This window comes from Erpetoichthys calabaricus, chromosome 16 (assembly GCF_900747795.2).
Source record: "Erpetoichthys calabaricus chromosome 16, fErpCal1.3, whole genome shotgun sequence".
Taxonomy (NCBI): Eukaryota; Metazoa; Chordata; class Cladistia; order Polypteriformes; family Polypteridae; genus Erpetoichthys; species Erpetoichthys calabaricus.
In genome coordinates this window covers 20,896,603-20,919,433 of record NC_041409.2, presented here as the reverse complement: position 1 = coordinate 20,919,433, position 22,831 = coordinate 20,896,603, and the positions used below count along the sequence as shown (strand labels likewise).

The following is a 22,831-nucleotide window of genomic DNA, read 5'->3' as shown; positions in this document are numbered from 1 at the left end:
CTGAAGTCTTGAACTCATGGACATCACCAGATGCTGGGTTTCCTCATTTTTTAATGCTCTGCCAGACCTTTACTGCAGCGGCTTTCAGTTGCTGTTTGACAATTTACTCAAAGGCTATTTCATGGGCAGGTGTGGGCAAGTCCGTCATTATGTCATTATCAATTAAGCAGATAAAAGGCCTGGAGTTGATTTGAGGTGTGGTGCTTGCATGTGGAAGATTTTGCTGCGAACAGACAACATGCGGTCAAAGGAGCTCTCCATGCAGGTGAAAGAAACCATCCTTAAGCTGCGAAAACAGAAAAAACCCATCCGAGAAATTACTACAATATTACGAGTGGCAAAATCTACAGTTTGGTACATCCTGAGAAAGAAAGCAAGCACTGGTGAACTCGGCAACACAAAAAGACCTGGACATCCACGGAAGATAACAGTGGCGGATGATCGTAGAATCATTTCCATGGTGAAGAGAAACTCCTTCAGAACAGCCAACCAAGTGAACAACACTCTCCAGGGGGATAGGCGTATCGATATCCAAGTCTACTATAAAGAGAAGACTGCACGGTGGAGGCAGTTTGATGGCTTGGGTGTGCATGGCTGCCAGTGGCACTGGGATACAAGTGTTTATTGATGATGTGACACAGGACAGAAGCAGCCGAATGAATTCTGAGGTGTTCAGAGACATACTGTCTGCTCAAATCCAGCTAAATACAGCAGTCAAATTGATTGGGTGGCGTTTCATGATACAGATGGACAATGAGCCAAAACATACAGCCAAAGCAACCCAGGAGTTTATTAAAGCAAAGAAGTGGAAAATTCTTGAATGGCCAAGTCAGTCACCTGATCTTAACCCAATTGAGCAGGCATTTCACTTGTTGAAGACTAAACTTCAGACAGAAAGGCCCACAAACAAACAGCAACTGAAAGCCACTACAGTAAAGGCCTGGCAGAGCATTAAAAAGGAGGAAACCCAGCATCTGGTGATGTCCAGGAGTTCAAGACTTCAGGCTGTCATTGCCAGTAAAGGGTTTTCAACCAAGTATTAGAAATGAACATTTTATTTCCAGTTATTTAATTTGTCCAATTACTTTTGAGCCCCTGAAATGAAGGGATTGTGTTCAAGAAATGCTTTAGTTGCCTCACATTTTTATGCAATCGTTTTGTTCACCCCACTGAATTAAAGCTGAAAGTCTGCACTTCAACTGCATCTGAGTTGTTTCATTTACAATTCATTGTGGTAATGTACAGAACCAAAATTAGAAAAAAGTTGTCTCTGTCCAAATATTTATGGACCTAACTGTATGACTACCAGAAAATGGAACATAATGAGAATGTGCTTTAAAACATAAATGCCAACGATGGAAAAGTCCATACAAGCCATTCTGTCCTATGAGCTCTTTAAAGATGGTTATCTTGCAGTGGATGATCAGGACTTGGTGAACTCCGTGAATATGGTATTCTATTAACCCATAATCAAAGTCAATGTCAGCTTTATTGTTATTTCAAACATATACAAGTATACAGAGAGACAAAATGATGAAGCTCATGGTTCATACATAGTGCAAATAAGAGAAGACCATTGTGCACAAACAGACAAAACCATGCAACATACTATTTAAATAGGCAAAAATAATTGCCACAATTAGAGAGAAACCTGTTTAAATGCAAGTTACAGATCAGTGCTTCGAGTGACCTTTTGCCATGATATTTAAAGTAACTTATGCATAAACTGGAGGGAGAGATTGTGATCTAAGGTGTTATGGTAGGGTGGATAATCAATGGTGGCCACATTGTGTTGAGAAGTCTAACAGTCTGGAGGAAGAAGCTATCACATAACCTGACCGATCTGGCTCTGATGTTGTTGTATCGTTCTCCAGGTGGCAAAAGAATGAAGAATCTGTGAGAGGAGTGAGAAGTATCCTGCTGAATGCAACATGTCTTGGAAACACAGCATTTTTACAACAACACTTCCAGAATAGGGAGAGGCTCCCCAATAATATTCACCACTTACCTCACTATTTTCTGTCTCTTGCGATCAGACATGATGCAATTTCTGTACTATACTGTAATGTAACTGGTCAGATGACTCTCAGTGGTGCCCCTGTAAAAAGAGAGTGCTAATTTCAGTCACCTCAAAAACTGTAGTCTCTGCTGGGCCTTTTTAGTTAGTGAAGTGATATTATTTTCCTTGTGACATCTTCAGTTATATTCACACCAAGGAACTTGGCTCTCTTTAGAGTCTTCAAAGTGGAGCCTGTGATGCAGACTGGGATGTGATCAGGACAGTTTTTTTCCCCTGAAGTCAAAAATTAATTCTTTGACCTTATCAATGTTGAGTGATTGATTGTTATCACTGCACCAAATGGCCAGCTGTTCCACCTCTTTTCTACATGTTGACTCATCATCCCAGCTTTTCAGACCTAGTGTAGCTGTGTTATTAATGAACTTGATGATTTGATTAGAGCTGTGTATGGCAGCTCAGTTACAAGTCAGCGGGGTGAAGAGCAGGGGACAGAACATTCAGCCATGAGGTGCTTCAGTTCTCAGCATGATGGAGTTCAAAGTGTTGAGGCCAGTCTGAACTTACTAGGGCTTCTCTGTCAGAAAATACAAAATCCAGTTACCGCGTGAGGTGTTCACAATCAGCAAATGGGGAACAATTGTGTTAAATGCTAAAGACTATGAAACAGCATTTTTGCATATGTATCTGTTTTATCCAGGTGTTATGTATGGGCAGAAGCAGAAGATACAGCATTGTTAGTGGACCTGTTGGTCCGGTATGCAAATTGCAAAGGATTCAGAGAGCTGGGAAGACTGGTCTTTTTGTGCCCTGACTTATATTTTAAAGCACTTCGTGGTAATAGAAGTGCAATGGGGCAGTAGTCATTCATTCAAGTCATTGTTGGCTTCTTAGGTGCCAGTGATGTATTTAAAGCAAATGGGGATAGTCAACTGATATATTAAAGATGTCTATGAGGACATCAGCCAGTTCACTGGCGTATTCACTCAGCATACAACCGGGTATATTGTCTGGACTGATGGCCTTGCTTGGGTTAATTCTGGATAGAGTTGTCACGTTGAATGTGGTCAAACAAAGTACCTGTTCATTGGAGGAAGGTATGGTTTTTCTCACAGGCTACATGCTTGCTTTGCTTTTATTATGACAAGAGAAAGGTTAGTTCTGACTGCCCAATAGCGTCTCATGATCTTTAACAATACCCACACCTAAGGGCTTTTGGTTGGCTCTTGTGATCACATCCTTGGAGACAGTAATGTTCTCTACAAATGTTGATGCAACCAATCAGATATTTATATATAATCTTTATTTGGATCTTGATCTTTGTTTATCCGTGAATTCATGTTCCCCTGACACTGCCTTGGTTGTTACTTTTCTTTACAAACACTGTCGATACCACTCTTTGTGTTTAGATCTGGCGTCGACACCTGCTTCATTGTCGAGACTGTGGTTTTTTCTGTTTCTATCCACTGTCGTTGGCAGCACTTCGTCCAAATCGAATGTTCACCCGCTTCTTGGAGTCGGCAGTCAGAGTATATAAGTCGGACACACTTCTGTGATTTTCTATCAGTCGGCGTTTGGAATTTAAGAAAGAAACATTGGTTCTTCCTTACTCTTTGGATTGCCACAAAGCAACCTGCAAGATTGTAGAAAGGTTGAGAAGAGATCGTGAGAAGAAACGACAGCGTCGTGAAAACGAGACGGACTGTGAACGGAGAGAAGCAGAAATGCTCCTCCACCACCACATAATTACTATTCGGACAGTGATTCCGAGTAGGCCGTTCCTATCGAATCAATGTCCAAGGGTTTTGTTTTGTAATTTTGTTTCCCTTATAAAAAATCATAATGCTGTGCGACGAAGGGCCCAGTTCACGACTGGTAGCTGCGTTTAAACAGGGAGCCCTTCACAGACAACTTTAACACGCACAACGTAGTTGTGCGCACATGGCTAGTTTGTATATACTCCCCCAGGTTAATTTATATTTATTTACTTATTTGGCTGACACCTTTATCCAAGGCAACTTACAACATATATGATACTATTGCTTTACATTTCTATTGGTTTTCCAATTGGAGCACAGGCAGCCCAAGTGACTTGCTCAGTGTCACACAGGATTAGTAGCAGGATTTGAACCCACAACCTCAGGGTTTGAAGTCCAAAGTCTTAACCACTACACCACTCTTTATGAAATCTCCATACATAGCAGCATCCCTGAAAATGCTCCAATTTGTGGATGCAAAGGAGTCTTTGAGAGCTGAAGTAGCACCATCTGGTCACACTCTGATGTTTTTTTTCTGGATCGGTTTGCTACTTTTAAGTAGGGATTTGCATTCAGAAATTAGTACTAGGGTGTTATACTATGTTAGCCATTGTGGATGTAGTGAGTTGGCAAGTAAAATGACACCTTTTATTGGCCAACTGAACAAATTACAATATGCAAGCTTTTGAGACAACTCAGGCTTCTTCAGGCAAGATGATGAGCTTCCTCAAAAGCTTGCATATTGTAATCTGTTCAGTTAGCCAATAAAAAGTGCAATTTTGCTTGATTTATCACTATATGCAGAAATTAGAAACACAGAAGTGTATTCCGATGTCTCCATTCGGGGGGTTGGTCGGAGGGAGAGCAGTACAACCTTATAGCTTGGTTATGGTTTGTTAAGTTTGGCATGATTATATGGAATGTTGTTTTCTTCATATTCAATCTATGATATACTGTAATAAAAAAAAAAAGTATTTTATTATTATTGATCCATTACAGTGCTAACATCAATCTATTAGCTTAATTTTAATTTTAAAGAACAGAAAATATCACAAAGGCTAAGAGGATGTGAATATTGGGTACCAGCTTCGCTTTTTGGCCAAATGAACTCTTGGAATAAAAGAGAAAATGCAAATGTGGCGCATCCTTTCATAAATAGGAGCCATCTTTATAATAGACCTAATATACCATCAAATACGACCTCTCACATTTGTAATATTTGATATTCTTTTCCAACTTCTTTGCAAATCTGAAGCACAAAAATTCTTCTGTGTTCATTATGACTGCTGCTAAGGACTCTTATGTGGCACAACATGACACTCAAAGCCAGTTTACTTGAAGGGGAGCGGAGGCATCCCTTTTCAATAGTGTGTCATTGCTGATGCGAACTTACTAGTTTTCAACCCCTTTTAACATTTTTTGGAAGAACATATAGTTCTAACACTCTTCAGTCAGGCTTTGTACATGATTTTATTTAATATTATGTGCTTCTATAATTGTATTTTTTTTTTCATTTAGTTGTGGAAGGACATGTAATTCACTGGATTGAAAGCAAGGCTTCCTTTGGAGATGATTATAGTCATCGATCTTATCTTCAAGACCAATTTTGGAGTTATTGGAATAGGTATGCCTTTTTTGTATGAATTTATTGGTAAATTGTCAGGTATATGGGTCTGAAACCTGTGGCTTTTTTTTGAAAAAGTGCATCTCATCCAATAACAATACAGTAGTTTCTTACCCTACAGAATTTACAACTCTCTTTAATTATTATACTTTTATCTAAAGTTATTGAATAGCCTGCAGGTTATAATCAGTGCCACACTATTCTAGTATTCTATTTGTGAATATTTGATACAACATATTTTTCTTATTATCGACTTACACATGTGAAACCCTAATTTAGAAGAAAATTTTAGAATTAGTGGTAGTAATTATAATTTTGTTTAAAATGTGATATTTATGATCAAAAAAATTTGGAGGGACACAACATTTAAGAAAAAAAAATTTGTTAAGAATGTTTCTTAATATAAACATCATATTGAAAAGTGATTATCTGACAAAATAATTGAATCCTTCCATAAAAGGACTTATTTAATTTTGTCATAAGTAGGGATGCTCTGATCAGGTTTTTTAAGGCTGATACTGATCACCGATTTCATTTTACTTGATAAGCCAATTTCGATACTGATTCAGATTTTTTTTTCTCCTTTATCCCTTTAAAAACATTTTACACTAAGCTCCTGCATAATCAGATGCATAGAAGCCTTATGTCCTATATTAAACTGTATTTTTATAATTAGACAATAGACCACAGGTGTTATCTATTCATTTTTTATTAACAAAATGAAATTCTGTATTCTTATTGTTCAGTGACCATAGAAATACTAAAATAAATAAAATTTAAGTTTAATTTAATTTAGAAAAAGGTAGTTTTCACATATTATGTATCAATTAGACCCAAGACTAACATGCTTAACAGGTTTATAAGTAAAAGTAAACGCTAACATTTTTCTTTTTCCAATTGAAAATGTAAGCTGCTGTACTTAAAACAAGCTTGCTGTCCAAACTAAAGTGGTATCCGTTTTATTTAAAGCACAAAATATCTGTCTGTCTGAAAATAAATTTGAATTCATTAAAGTATCTTTTTCTGCCATCTAATTGCACAGGATGACTGCTGTGATTTCTTTTTCTCAGTTTATTACTCCACTTTCTTTAACGTAAAGGCTAATATTTCAAACTTCTCTCACAAAACAGGCCAACATGTGTAAAGAGCTGAGCTTAGAAACAGTTTTTTGGTTTCCAATTAATTTAATATAGGCTGATTAGGAGAAACTCATTTTTAAATGACCTCATTCAGATGGAAAGTCACAACCTTTATAGCAGCGGTCACATATTTATTAATTAAAAACAAAGGACAGTTATTACCACAAACTGATTCATTTTCTTTTTAAAGAGAATGAACATTACCTCCTTATATAGGCTTGGATACCCTGGGATGTATATTGAATATAAATGTTAATTTTTATCTGACCCTCACAGATCCCCTGAAACCTATCCATGGACCCCCTAGGGGACTACGGACCTCTGGTTAAGAACTCCTGTTTTATAGGTCTCTGCAAGTGAACTGCATGCAGCTCACTCTTTTCTGGTTGGCCATGGTTATTTCATGCCTTACGCCCAGTGTTGCTGCAATAATCACTGGCTCTCTGTGACCATAAAATTTTGCAGATTAAACAGATTAAGCATATACAGGATGAAATGTATAACTATAATGTCTGTTCAGTTTTAATCGCTTATCTGCACGCTATGCATGTGCTTAATCTCTTCCTCGTTAGGGGTGAACAATTGTACAGTAGACAATCTGAGCATGTGCATACACATGTGACTGATCACTGCGACTATATCTTGGCAAATTAATGTAATGATTTTTTTTCATTGGCAGGACTCTACTTCTGTAGTTTTTTAGTTTTCACCATTTTTTCATTTTATATTGCATTGTAGTAGCCATACATTAATTTACTGAACCACTCTCAACCAAGTTTGGGATTTTAGCAAGCTGAAGCCTCTCCTACCAGCACTTGTGGCTTGGCAGGTGCCAATTTCAGACTGGGTATATATTGCGTATCATTGTTGTAGTTAACTGAATGTGGGTTTAAAGATAAAGATGTATGTTGCAAGCAATTGACAATTAAATTATGTTAATGTACAGTGTAAAGTAATCTTTTTGTAACAAATGCAAAAAAGATTTATTCCACAACTGAAATACACAGAGCCCTATATTTAAATAAAGATGTAAGGACCACTTATCATTAGACATTGCACACATCCTGTACACAGTGTACTTAGTTGAAAGCATCCCACCTAAAATGTGTCAATCAACCAAGATGTTTTTAGGGCCATGAACTAAACACAGTTATTATCTGTGTCAAAAAATGGAAAAACAGAGAATAGGTTATGTATGTGAGTTGTATTGGCTGACTACAGTACTATAGTATTCTTCAGTTAAATATTTTGTGTTATGTTGTGCATTTATCTTTGGCAACCAAAAATTTGATAGGTACTGCCTTCAGGCTGTGACATACCCCATATGTTTAATGTGCAGGTAAGAATACATCTACTGAAGCAATGTGGTAAGATGTGCTAGAATATTATGTATTTAGTATTTGCCTTTATCTGAGGTGACTTGTAAGATCATAATGTGTTACAGTTGTTTACTGATTTTGTTTATTGTTGGCGTACATGCAAATTATGTGACTCCCCAGCACACACAGTATGAGGCAGAGGTGGAAAGTGAACCATCCAGTGCCTTAACCACTGCAACACACAATATACAATGCAACGTGTTGCATTCTGTATCCATTGATATAAAAGGAATCAAAACTCTTACTGTATACATTTTTACAGGATGTTTTTATATACAGAGAAGCATACAGTAAATGAAGATGCATTTAGATTTTATTGAGTGATTTAATCATAGAGTGCAATGTGTAATTTCTGATCTTATGTAGTAACTAAAAGTTGAGGTGGCAGTGACAGCTAGTAGTTTTGTAGTAGCTGGTGGTAGCTTTTATTCTACTGTTGTTATTTGTGCCGAATATGAAATAATGACATCATTAACTTTATCTTCTTTATTGAAATAATGAATAATGTTAATTATTGTCTCGGAGCAACTCAAAATGGGTGAAGAAGTATCACAAAACAAAAATCTGGTTGGATGTATAATCTCAGTATAGTATATGTGTACTAAAAAAGCTTTAATGTATAAAATGTTTAATAATCAAAATAAATTGGAGAATGTGGTGGTATTGGTATTAGAAAAAATGAAATTAAATATGAAGAAATAATTATTTTTAAGCTAAAAGCATTTGTAATCTATATATCTTTATGTACGTCACATTCCTAAAATTTTATATATATTTATATATATATATATTTATATATATATAAAATATAAAATACAATGTCTGTCTGTCTGCTTTTGACAAGAGAACCACTTAACGGATTTAGATTGGGTTTTTTTTCTATAATTTGCTTGAACATTCTGGTTGATTTTGCAGCTTCTCTTGTTTCACTATGTATCATAGTTCGCTTGCAGCACCGATTTATTTGCATGAATCCTAGAGAGATGGAGGGGGGCGGAACCTCCTCACTCACTCACCAGCCTTGGGGCATTCCTTACCTCTGCTTAGCTAGCAAACGAGAGAACTACTTAACAGATTTAGATCAGTTTTATTGTATAATTTGCTTGAACATTCCGGCTTATTTTGCGACTTCTCTCATCGTGCTAAGAATCATAGTTCGCTTGCAGGAGCTATACATTTGCACTTATCTGGGACAGAGGCTGCGGGCCAAGGGGAGGGTGAAGCATGACATCAGCAGTGGGGAGCCAGGCAGGGCCCTCCTTACTGTCCTGTGTTACTACTACGCGGGCGAAGCCACGGGGGACAGCTAGTATTTTTATAAAAATATTGCAATAAATATTAGTTATCATGTTTTTGTTTGTTTTTGTTTTGAAAGAAATCCCACCGGCTGTGTCTCACAAACTAAATAGTAATGGCAGTTTAAATTAAGAAAGCTTGAGATATTGTGAAGAGATTGGCAAATCAGTAACATGGAGCCGACCCCAACATTCTTTGTTGGCTACTTCACACTGTAGGGTTGATGGTTGTATTTAATAAATTGCTCTATTTACATAGTTTTCTCTTGCTTTAACTCTGGAAACATTATCCAAAAGTGCACCCTGTTGAAACTTTTTTTTTTCTTCCTATGGTTTATTTTCATTCAAACTCCTTGTGGGTTTGCCATAAGAAAGCAGTACGGTTGGGTACGGTTAAAGCAATGATGTAGGTTCAGCCTGTTATAACTCTGAAAGGTGACCCTCTTAACAAAAACTTTCTACCTGAACTCTTTTTCTTCTGTTCTATTCTTTATATGGTTAAAGAGGACACCCCCCAAGAAGGCAGTCTGTTGGAGTAAAGTGTGAGCAGTCATGTAGAGCTGTGGTGTCTGGTTCTATTCAATAAGGGCGCGCACAAAAAGGCGAGCTTCAAAAGGGCGAACTCAATTGGGCGCGGCGAATAAAGGCAAACACAACAAAATTATTACAGAAAATTTATTAGATAAAGGCAATGATTGAACGTATAAAAAGGCGAAAGCAAGAATATTAAAACATCCAATTAATTAATGCATGAACGTCTAACAAACTATTTCTAAACTATTTCTTGTTTTCTGCTCTTACTTATTGTTGTGTTACACTTGAAGCTGTAGATTATGTGCAATGCCACGTAGATATTTTATTATTTATTATTATCTACTATTATTATCTATATTATCTACATTATCTACGAACGCCTTTATTCGCCGCGCTCAATTGAGGTCGCCCTTTTGAAGCTCGCCTTTTTGTGCGCGCCCTTATTGAAGGCTACCGTGGTGTCTGATTCTGTGTATGAGTTTTAAAACTTTCTTATTAGTACAAAATGCAAACACCTAGTGGTGGATGGTGTATTGTGTGAGTAAAACATATAATTATACTAGCTGAATACCCGTGCTTCACTACAGGATAGCAACAGGAAAAATGTGTTCTAAAATATACAGAGTGACAGTATACGTCCTGTAAAAGTCATAAGGCAAGATTTAGCACATAAATGAAACAAAATAGGTTACAAATTATTTCTTGAAATGGTTTAATCAAATATAATCTGTTTTAATTATAGAAGACTTAAACAGTGATGATCAAAACTTGTTTTGAACTAAAGCCCCAGTGATCCCATCACCACCCCGGTATTATTTAGTAACCAGACCGTGTAAGTTTTAAGTGTTAAATTTATTTGTTATAAAAATAGATGAAGGTGAATGTTATAATATTAATTATATTAAAAAATAATATATTTTTCATAAAAAATGACAAATCCTAAGCAATCTAGGAGAACAGGCACGCGCCGTCACTGCTCATCCGCACCATGCGGTAAGGGACCATTACTTCGTCAATATAAATCCTTTCTTCCTCGGTCATAGTTTTATGGGTTTCTTTGAAGAGGTATAAACTTAATAGAAGAATTTGTGAGGAAAGTATGAAAAAGAATAAAATAAAAAAAGTATGAAAATTAAAATCCTCGAAAAAAAAAAAAAAGTTTGCTTTAATATTCCTTGGAATAACCTAACTAAATTATTTTAAAAAGATAAATATATGGCAAATTATAAACACTTTGTGGAAACTCCAAAATATCAAAACAAAATTTGTACTCTTCAGAAAAATTTAAGTATTTTTAATTTACTTTAAAGAAAATTATTTTAGAAAGAAAATGAATGAATGGGTCTAAAAAACTATAAGAAATTTCGTGCTTTGACCACAAAATTTTTAAAACCTTTTCGTAGCGAGCACCTATGGGTCAAAGGGTAACCTACATTCCAAATTTCAAGTCCTATAAATTCACATTTACTCTTTGTACAGCACCAGGAACACTGTATTTATGTTTTAGGGCTGCAGCTCTCTGTATTTTTGTGGCCTGTGCTGATAATTGAAAGTGGAAGTGAGTGATTTGCTTTTTAAGCTCTCAGTTTCTGCCCTATTTATTTCATTTCTACTTCTTGCCAGCAGGCTCAGACAGCTGCACACGGTTTTTCGACAGATGATGTGCAACCTGGTCTGTTTATATTATGAGCATTGAGTGCGCAACACTGCATGGTTGCAAAATCCCCCGGCTTTCCGAAAGAACTTTGCCATTTTATATCGATCCCCCAGATATTTCCATTTGCTTCTTGCACAAACTTTCATCTTTGCCCAGGGTTCGGGGTAATTTCTCACAATGAACTTGTGCACATCTGCTTTTAATGTTGGATTGTGTAACTGCAAGTAGCGACAAATTGGTTTACACAATTGCACCTTGAACGAGTCCCTGTTGTCTTGTCTAGTGCATACGCAATCTACACGCACAGGGCTGTGTGGTCACAAAATTCAATAAGCATGCAGTCGTTAAAATAAGGGTCTGCGCGCCATGACTGCTGGTGAAATTTATGCCGTGCGGACCCCTGCGTTGATGCAGGCACATTAAGTATAAATAGGCCTTTAACAGTGCTGTGTTAACTCATCACACTATAGATTAAAAATATTTGGATAATGCCAAAATTCATTTCAGTCTTTTTTGTAGAATTTGTATCACCATTCAATACAGGTTAATCATACAAATTACAACAAGAACCATAAAGAGATTTGTCCTTATTAAAGCCTAATTTTTTGGTTGTTATACCTTTCTGAGTGAAAGGCCACAGAAGGTTAAAGTGGATAACGATGCTTCAGCATAGACTCCTTGCAGGACTGGATTTTATCCCTACTACTGTACATTTTACGCACGAATAAGTTCTTGAGCTCATAACCTGACAGACTTTGAATTAATTAATTCATGATAAAGCTCTGGTCAGTCTACTGCAGGATGAATAGACACATAATAGTCCAGAGTCAGAGGAATGCAAGTGGTATGAACATTCTCATTTAGTACTAAATATTAACACAACAAAAGAGATATGCGTTCTTTTCAAGGACAGAGAACCAACAATCTGCTCAACATCTACTAAAGGAAAGAATAATACATATATCCAGGTGGTTTCCCTATACATACATTATAACTTGGTGAAGGCACAGGTCACATTTATGCTAAATCTTAAATGAGATTTTAATTTCCTAAAAGACTTTTAATATTAACCATAAACACTCACTGTCTGAGAGTGGGATAATATTTTGTTTTAAACATTGGCTTGTTAATGTTACTGTCTATGACAAATCCTCACCCCTACTAGTCAAGTCCCTAAAAGCAGAATAGCTGGTTTGGATCTGAGTTTCTGTCTGATAGCCAAGCAGAGTTTTAACTTAATTTGTTCAGATTTTTGGTATTTTTGTTATCGGTACACTAGTGTTGTCTTGATTGTAACTTCCATTGATAATGAGTGAAATCAATTATGAAGAGAATTTTGAATAAGTCTATTTTTGTGTAGCACTCCTGGCTACCAACAAAATATGACCACGTGCCCTCAGGTACAGTACTAATAGTTTTAAAATATATACTGTATATTGTAGAATTCCAGAACTTAAACTTATGGTTAATAGTGTGACCATCAGAACAGTGAACATGTGCTTTGTTTATTCATAAAAGTTCATAGTAGCCACTTTTTAATGTTAAGTTGTGAACTCAGCAGTTTCTGAGGTACATGTACTAACTTCCAACGTAATGGCAAGCTTTCCTCCTGTTTGCCTTCAGAACTGCCTGAATGTCTTACTGATATGAATTCTGTAATTTGTTTGAAATACAGCCCATGTCAACTCTACTGTAGCCTATGCTGTAGCTGTTGGAAATTAGCTGGTAATGGGCCCCTTCTGCAAATAGCTAACATTATCTCATCCTCCAGAGAAGGCCGCTATATTAAACTGGACTCACCATCAATATCTTTCAGCCATTCCTAATTTGTATTTCCTTGTGGCATGGAAGATTCTCCTGATGAATCTAGTTCCATTCACAACTTTGTATGCTGCTGCCATGTGAGAATGCATCTGGTAATCAGAATTAATATACAGTTGACTCTGTGACATTTAAACAATCTTTATATGTAATCTTCATTTGGATCTTGATTTTTGTTTGTCCGCGAATTCATGTTCCCCTGACACTGCCTTGGTTGTTACTTTTCTTTACAAACACTGTCGATACCACTCTTTGTGTTTAGATCTGGCGTCGACACATGCTTCGTTGTCGAGACTGTGATTTTTTCTGTTTCTATCGGCCGTCGTTGGCAGCACTTCGTCCAAATCAAATGTTCACCCGCTTCTTGAAGTCGGCAGTCAGAGTATATAAGTCGGACACACTTCTGTGATTTTCCATCAGTCGGCGTTTGGAGTTCAAGAAAGAAGCATTGGTTCTTCCTTACTCTTTGGATTGCCACAAAGCAACCTGCGAGATTGTAGAAAGGTTGAGAAGAGATCGTGAGAGGAAACGACAGCGTCGTAAAAACGAGATGGACTGTGAACGGAGAGAAGCAGAAATGCTCCTCCACCACCACATAATTACTATTCGGACAGTGATTCCGAGTAGGCCTTTCCTATCGAATCAATGTCCAAGGGTTTTGTTTTGTAATTTTGTTTCCCTTATAAAAAATCATAATGCTGTGCAACGAAGGGCCCAGTTCATGACTGGCAGCTGCATTTAAACAGGGAGCCCTTCACAGACAACTTTAACATGCGCAACGTAGTTGTGCGCACATGGCTAGTCTCTATATATAATCTTCATTTGGATCTTGATCTTTGTTTGTCCACGAATGAATTAGAAGAGGAAGCACTAGATGGCAGTAGAGACAGCTAAAACATAGGCATTGCATTAAGAATCTCCTCCAGGCTTATATTGCTGAAGACTGTAGTACTCCAGTCACACCTCAAAACACAGACATTCAAACTAAACAAATTGTTGTGCTTTAAATTAACTAATCTTTATATATAATCTTCATTTGGATCTTGATCGTTGTTTGTCCGCGAATTCCATGCATGCGTAGACCACCTTCCAGTTTAGTACGTTGTTGTTACTCACAGATGTCAACAATGTGCCGGAATAACGAAAGGGGTGGTGGACAGTGTTACGCTGGTTAGCTCCTGAGGCCTGGTTAGAGAATGAGATTGCCGAAGATAAAAGGTACGTGCCTACGTAACATATGAATGAAAGAAAGACAGTGGGTAAAATGAATGACAACGTAACAGCACATTCCGGAAATTATTATTGTTACGTTGTAGCCGGCGAGTGCTGCGCGTCTCACAGTTGTACCGTGGCTTGCTCACATGTCAGTGAAGTGATCCCTATTTATGCTTTAAAGAGCCTGGATACCTTTGTGTCCCCCTTTTATAACCATTGCTCCGTGTATATTGCCTTACTCTTTGGATTGCCACAAAGCAACCTACGAGATTGGAGAAAGGTTGAGAAGAGATCGTGAGAGGAAACGACAGCGTCGTGAAAACGAGACGGAGTGTGAACGGAGAGAAGCAGAAATGCTCCTACACCACCACATAATTACTATTCGGACAGTGATTCCGAGTAGGCCCTTCCTATCGAATCAATGTCCAAGGGTTTTGTTTTGTAATTTTGTTTCCCTTATAAAAAAACATAATGCTGTGCGACGAAGGGCCCAGTTCACGACTGGCAGCCACGTTTAAACAGGGAGCCCTTCACAGACAACTTTAACACACGCAACATAGTTGGGCGCACATGGCTAGTACTTCTATAAAGTGCACGAGGAATGTTTTAATTTTTGCATAGTTTATTATCCAAAATTGTGTTATTGCTTTTTGTATTTGATAATTAAATGTTAATAAAAATGTAATCACAAAAAAATAAAAAATAAAGTGGTCTGATAGCACACTTTGCACTTTACATTACCATTCTGCAATATGCAGCTAAAATGGACCTCTCAATAGACATATATAAACGAAAGACATGTGTGTGCTTATGGAGCACTCTTCTCTGCTCACGCTGAACCACAGCCACTAGATAACTCATGCAAGCACTTTTGCATTTTTTAAGTGCTTGCATGCACCTCTCTACGAAATACCTGTGTGCAGTAAACATTGCTGTGCAATAACGATGTTGTGCTAATGACACAGATGAAGAGGCAGAATGTTGAAACGAAACAAATGCTATGGCTCAACAATGTTCAAGTGAAACACGTCAGCAACAGAGGGCAAGGTTTGAAGTTTTCACTAAAAACATTGTCTATCTGGGGGTATTTTCTCAAGACAGAGATTAATAGGATTCATATGCCAGTGACATGGCTAAGATATGGTATCACCAGTGTCGTCTTATGAAAGCCAGTGAGGCAGCAAACACAGGTAGGTGCATGTCCTCTGCCCTGGGTAATTAACAGTTAGCTGATGCCTCTCTAAGTTCACAAATATAGAAAAACAGCTAGAAAGTCTTTGGGACTGTATTTATCACTAAGACCAAACGCAACTAGTTGGTATGAATCAACAGGGACTTGGACTGTCTGATGGTTTTTCAAATCTTCCTGGTTCAGGTACTTTTATTCCACATCCACTGCAACAGTGTGTCTCATTTTAAGGTCACATTAGTTGAACCTTTATGAGATCTTGGTTGCTATACATAATCCACAAAAAATGTATGACAAATTGTGGCTATTTCTCTTATCTCTCCATTAGTGTACTCAGCTGTTAGTTAACTGTCTTGAGACATATCCCTGAGCAATTCACTTAGGAAATTAACTTAAATGATGAAACAGCATGTAGGTTACAGATCAACATATTGAAAATCAAGTGCTGGACTTGGTTTAATCCAAGTTTGGCAACACCCAACATGGAATCACACCAAATGAATACCAAGGAGTGATCCAAATGTTTACTGGCCGGGGTACCCTTTTGAGTTCATGACAGACAGTTGATCATGTGATATACTTTTTGCAGCAGTTTTCATCGTTAGTATGGCAGGTTTGTGCAATTGCTTCCACAAAGACTGTAACAATGCAGTGATTTGTCAGGTGAATTTCTGGCATGGAATGTCCCTGCAGATACACATCAATATTTGTGACTACTGTCCCAAAGTAACAATTTCTGTTTCACTGTATACATCAATTTTGATTTAAAGTTCCCCACAAGTTGTTTTTCAACCTGTGATGCTTAAAGGAACAAATATACCACTTCCTGAACAACTTTAAGAAAAAACAAATTAGCAAAAGTGAAAAACCTCAAACTTTTGTACTTTCATGGCACTTTCAGTGATAAAAGTTTCCAAAAATGTGAACAGATTATCACGATTGCTGCTAAGGTTATTCTCTCTCTATATCTATCTATATATCTATCTATATATCTATATCTATATATATCTATATCTATATATCTATATATATATATCTATATATATGTATATAGCTATATATCTATATCTATCTATATATCTATATCTATCTATATCTATATATCTATCTATATCTATATATATTTATCTATCTATTTATTTTGCAACTTCTCTAATTGCGCTAAGAATCATACTTCGCTTGCAGGAGCAAAATATTCATGCTAATCCGAGACAGAGGCTGTGGGCCGATGGGATGGGGAAGCATGACGTCAGGAGTGGTGAGCCGGGCAGGGCTCTCCTCACTCATGCGCCTGCCTCCGTTCGAATCGCTCTGTTTCTCACCACGTTTTGGAGTGGGCCTTGCCACCACTTAGCTAGCGATACCCGTTTGTTTATTGATTTTTAAAGTTTGTCCTGTTTCACTAATATGCAGGTGGAGCATTTATCAAATTTATTAAAAAAAAAAAAAAAAAAAAAGTATCCTGGTAGTGGCTTCAAGTATTAGGACAGAGAAAAAGGACAGATACTGTAGGTTTCAAGTACAATAGCATAGCATTAAGCAAGAGTTGACAGTGCACTTATTATATGGAGAAGCACTGAGACAGTAAATTGACAATCAGTTCCAAAATAAAAAGAAAAGACTGCGCATGGGGAGAAGTAGTACTGTGCTTTCAAGCTACATTACTCAGCATTAAGTTAAATCTGTAACATTAATGTATTCCAAATTATGAAATGTGTGGTTTTAAATGTTCAACCGTCCTAGCCTGACATATTTCTCTGAGTAGAATATTCTGTATTGTGATGCATACAATAAAAGCAGTTTTTGTACTTCACTGTAGGAATACTGAATAAGCTAGTGTTTTTATTTTTTGTGACTAGTCCTGATTTTGATCTTCTCCCCACCTTAAAAATAAATGAAACAGGTGTACACGTATACACATAGTACAGTGTAATTCTTAATTGTATCTGCTATTCTATATGTAGCATGTGTATAACAGCCTTGCATTGAGACTTCTGCATTCCTTACCTGAAATATCTCTGAACCCATTTATCCCATTTTAAAAATAAAAAAACTACATTGTCTTTATGTACTATATGCAACAGGGGATCCAAACAAACTACTAAACTCTTTGAAATGGAATAATAAATACATATACAGTATGCGCATGTTAATCCCTTTACAATACTGTGAAATTAGTGTTACCATCCTTATCGTTGATAGTCTTATACTGTTAAAATACAACACAACAGGACTTTTGTGTTAGACTTCAGTTGCTGCTCCAGTATTATTTCAGCAACTTGGGTGTTTTGCTGCCTTTGTTGGTTGTAAAAACTGTCATCTCCACCCTCGCTCAGTTTTTAGTGTCTGGAAACAATCGCAGACCTTGTGACCCACTGCAAGACTGCATTTTAATGGGAAACAATTAGGAAACATACATGCAGTCAAACTATAATAGATACAATGAATTATTTTTAAAGGTCTTGATAATACATAATAAGATATGATGTATAGTATTTTTATACTAATTTTCAGTGTGAAACACAGGTTTTACATTTTTTTGGTTGTTCATCAGTATGAGGCATTGGAAATCTATGTAATGCTATAAATAATTTTTAAGTATTTTGTAATTCATATTTGTTAATTAATGATGATTCAGACACTTCAGAAGACTGCATGATTAAATAATACAAATATATATACTGTAAGTGATATTACAATTTATTTGTATTAAGGTTTCTTGCGTATTCTTTGCCTTATCATGTTGTTTCTATTACACATTCAGCTCCCAGCTGACTTCAACACAATTTCACGTTTTTTTTTCTCTTCAGCTTTTGTTGAGTGTCAAATCTCTAGATTTTGAGCACACATTTAATTTTGTCAATCAAGTGTCTGTAAATGTTTTTCTCAGCTAACGTCTTTACAGTTTGACCCTGCTTACTTGTAGTCTGTCATGCCTCAGTAATTGTCCTACAACTCTGTCACCTGACACTTTATAGATTCAAAGAAAATCATCATATTACATTAAAGTATTTGGAAATGGTCACAGTTGTTTTCAGTTAGTGGTAAGAAGAGTGCCAGCAATGCTTTTAAGTAAGGCATGTCATTAATTTCATATAATTCATCTTCTGTTACTTTTGGAATTGTAGATGTGAGAAGCTTTCCTTAAATGTTTTTCATTTTACTGCTTAGATTAGAGGCATTGTATGAGACTAACTAATGCACCCTACACTTGTAGGAGGTGAGAAGGTGTTTGAGTAGAGGTGATAGCACCATGCTACTTAGAAGAGAACATTTTTTGAGTTATCTAAGTAGACTGTGTGTGGTTGTTTCAAGGTATTTCTACACGTGAAGCACTATAGTTAAGGATGAAGCCTTTAACCTAGAATTGTATTTAAAAGGGCGCCCCACCAACCTTCAGTTCTTGAATTGTATTATTTTAGGACACTGGTAGAGCATGAATTAACAAGGTATTCTAACACTTAATGGGGTACTCTTTACAACACCTGCAGTATTTATAAGAATGTGTGATTTGCAGTTGAACTCCTCAAGAAGCAGTTTGATTATCTTGATATTTAACACAAGGATGGCATCCGAAGTCTAAGCATAAACATCATAGCAGTAGTTGACTTGTTTATCCGAGATTGAGCCTCAGCCAGAATAACTTCTTGTTGAGCTGGGTGCCACCAGCATTTATCTCTGTAGGGTGAAATCATCTCGGCAAGTCAGATGACCCAAAGCAGGCATATTGAAGCCAAACTGAAAGAGGCCTGCTGTGGAGACATGAAGGAGTACTGCATTTTTGGGAGTACACATGCCTTCAGAGGGGCATGTCATATCTGCAGGTAGTGGCTTCCATTTAATCTTGTATTTTGAGTCATGTCTCTATGCCAGTAATCTGTGCATGGAAATATCAGCACTTTTTTGGTCAGTCTTATTCTTTAGCTTAGTTGTTATGTCTGCTCCTTTATTTTCTTATTTAATGACTAGGGGGTTGCACCCCCTGCTTGCTTAGTTCGCCAACCCCTGGGTTTGTTTGGTCCTGTGGAAGTACAATTTAAAGTGTTTTTTTTTCCCATGGGAATTGTTACATATGCATTATGCTCACTTTTTTTTTTTTTAAACTTCAGCAAAAACAATATTTGGAATGAACTTTTCTTCAGGGCGCATGGTGGCGCAGTGGTAGCGCTGCTGCCTTGCAGTAAGGAGCCCTGGGTTTGCCTCCCGGGTCCTCCCTACATGGAGTTTGCATGTTCTCCCCGTGTTTGCGTGGGTTTCCTCTGGGTGCTCCAGTTTCTTCCCACAGTCCAAAGACAGGCAGGTTAGGTGCATTGGCGATCCTAAACTGTCCCTAGTGTGTGTGTGTGTGTGTGCGCCCTGCGGTGGGCTGGTGCCCTGCCCGGGGTTTGTTCCTGCCTTGCATCCTGTGCTGGCTGGGATTGGCTCCAGCAGACCCCCGTGACCCTGTGTTAGGATATAGCGGGTTAGAGGATGACTGAGTGACTTTTCTTCAAGATCGCATTGAATTTTGATGATAGTGAAACGCATAACTGCCCGTGAGTGAATATTGTTTCTTTATCCTTTTTAATTAAACCGACTTTTTCAAATGTTTGTCCTTGTGATTTAATAATTGTCATTGCAAAAGCTATTCTCATGGGAAACTAAACATTTTAATACGAATGGCATATCAAGATCTCCTTTTTGCCCGAACACTGTGTCCAGTTCATTCCATAAAAATAAGATTTTCTGATAAAACTATCTTTACAAAAGTGGAAATATCTAGAGCCGATGTAGCCTGTGGCATTGTTCTCAAGAAGCTGTGTATTTCTGGCCATTGTGGATTGCACGTCATTGTAAGAAGTAAATCTGGCCGACCGATAGTTCTGGATATTGCCATTGCATCATGATATAACTGTTGCAATGGTTTTGGACTACCCTGATATGATGTTGGTAATATTAATGCTTTACCTATTTTGAATATGTCTGAATTATTGATATTTGAATTTTGAACGTGATCAATGAGACCTTGCATATGTTCCGTTCTAAGTTTAGCTTGATGCGATTTAATTAAGGAGAGATGATTAGCTGCGACTTTTACATACGCATTAATGATGTAATGTTACGATAGACGTTGAGATGATAGAAGTGGGTTAAATACATGGGAACGTATTGCTAATTTTGAGCCGAATTATTGTGTGGGTGTTATTCGTTTTTCTGAATGCATTTGTTTCATATTGTACGACCATCCTGTTTCGCCTTCTGGGAAAAGCAAAGGAAAGAGTAAAGGGTCGGCATGTGGCGATGTATTTGACATAAATGACGAATCATGCTTTGCCTTTGGTTATACACGAATATCTACTGTCTTTGATATATCCGTCTTTCGAAATTATTATCGCTGACAATTCGTCACATGTGGGTTTATTATAAATTTGACTGTGATCTTTCAAATTCATATAGAAATCCAAAAAAATTTCTTTGTTCGTGTTTTGCTGATAAATTTAGTGTAAAGTGCGAAAATTTTGGACGTATGGATTTGTATCCATTATTGTCTGTATAATTTCTATTAAATCGGATCGTTTAACTCTTTCGATTCTATGTTGCATCGCTTCTCTGTGATCATAGAGATTCACCTGACCAAATTGTTTTGTTTTTTTTTCTTGAAATTAAACTTGTCATAACTGTAATTGTTGCAGGAACACAGATTCTCACAGCATACGGTCCATTATTGTGTAAATCATCGTTTTGTGCATTGAATGATGGTAACACGAACAGATTATTGTAGACGTGTATATTTTGCCTGTAGTGTTTGTGGATTTCACTTTCACCAAACAACAAATCTTTTAATTCTTGCAGAAACGCCATGTCATTGGGAAGCAGCAGTACTTTTCCCTGATGGCAACACAAAGTAGACGATCTACAAGTCCCTGACTTAAACATTAAAGCCTCACAATATCTACATACTTCCAACATATCACCTATGTCCATATATTCGATCTCTTTTTGCAGTTCAGTTATTTTATCTAGTAATAATTTCTGTTTGTTTGCACGAATGTGATCTTTTCTTTTGACACATTCAAATTTTAGTACTGTCATATTTTTGAACTTGCTCTGCGTGTGTGTTGTGCCAACATTTTTTTGAGCCTTTCGAATTCCACTTCTGTCATAATCTGTAACCTGCTCTGCATGTGTGTGGCGCCAATGTTTTTGAACGTCTTTATGAAGTTCTACTTTTTACTTTTTGTCTTTTATTGCTGACCCTGTTTGGACGTGCAAGGTTTTCAATTCCACTTGTTCCGGGCTGATTATTACTTTCCTTGCCTAGGTCACCGTCTCACGGGAACGTGCTTCCAATGGATGTCAGTATGACGTGACGGGACTTTACTGTGACTTGACCATGTTGCAGGAAGTGAAAGTATCTCTGCCTTTCTGAAGTGTCTCTCTTCAAGATCACGTCTTGTTTCAGGATTTTCTTTTATAATAGATATTGGTTTAAAGCATTGCTTCAAGTTGGAAATTGAGGCTCCAAGTGCTTATGTTTTAAAAGAACATTCAATTGTATTTTTATACAGTCATTTTTCTATTTGCTTTACTTAAAATGTAATTTACTCAAAAAAATCCAGAAGGCACAAATTCACCTTGCAATATATATGTACAAACTCTCCACACATACTGTATATACTGTGTGTGTATTATATAATATATAAAACCCTGTTTAATGAGCTCAAAGGCAAAATAAATGATGGTGCAAACATCTTAATTTGCAGCTTGCGAGAGGGACCTCTGTCTCTCTCAAGAATGATCACAGTTTTCAGATAGCTAGGTATTTTTATATATATATATATATATATATATATATATAAATAAATAAAATATACAGTGTTGACACTGCACTGCTTTCCCCTCCTGAGACGCCGGATGGTGGACCAGAATCTCCTCGAAGTCGTTCTCCATAGCCTCCCCAAACTCCTTCCACGCCCGAGCTTTTTGCCTCAGCAACCACCAAAGCCACATTCCTCTTGGCCTGCCGGTACCTATTAGCTGCCTCCGGAGTCCCACAGGACAAAAGGGTCTTGTAGGACTCCTTCTTCAGCTCGATGGCATCCCTCACAGCCGGTGTCCACCAATGGGTTCGGGGATTGCTGCCACGACAGGCACCGACCACCTTATGGCCACTGCTCTGGTCTGCCACCTCAACAATAGAGGCACGGAACATGGCCCATTCGGA

At 37.3% G+C, this 22,831-nt stretch overlaps 1 protein-coding gene across 2 annotated transcripts in view; it reads left to right on the top strand.

Moving 5' to 3' along the window:
• Window positions 1-22,831, top strand: part of cdin1 (CDAN1 interacting nuclease 1) — a 280,193-nt gene that overhangs the window by 93,673 nt on the left and 163,689 nt on the right. The window contains exons 10-11 of one of the 2 annotated variants that reach the window (XM_028821662.2): window positions 5,293-5,398; window positions 13,219-13,362. In XM_028821662.2, coding sequence (XP_028677495.1) covers window positions 5,293-5,398; window positions 13,219-13,228 — 116 coding nt within the window. In that variant the 3' untranslated portion in view covers window positions 13,229-13,362. Of the gene's footprint in view, window positions 1-5,292; window positions 5,399-13,218; window positions 13,363-22,831 lie in introns of those variants that run through there. The other variant, XM_028821661.2, reaches the window with a different exon arrangement.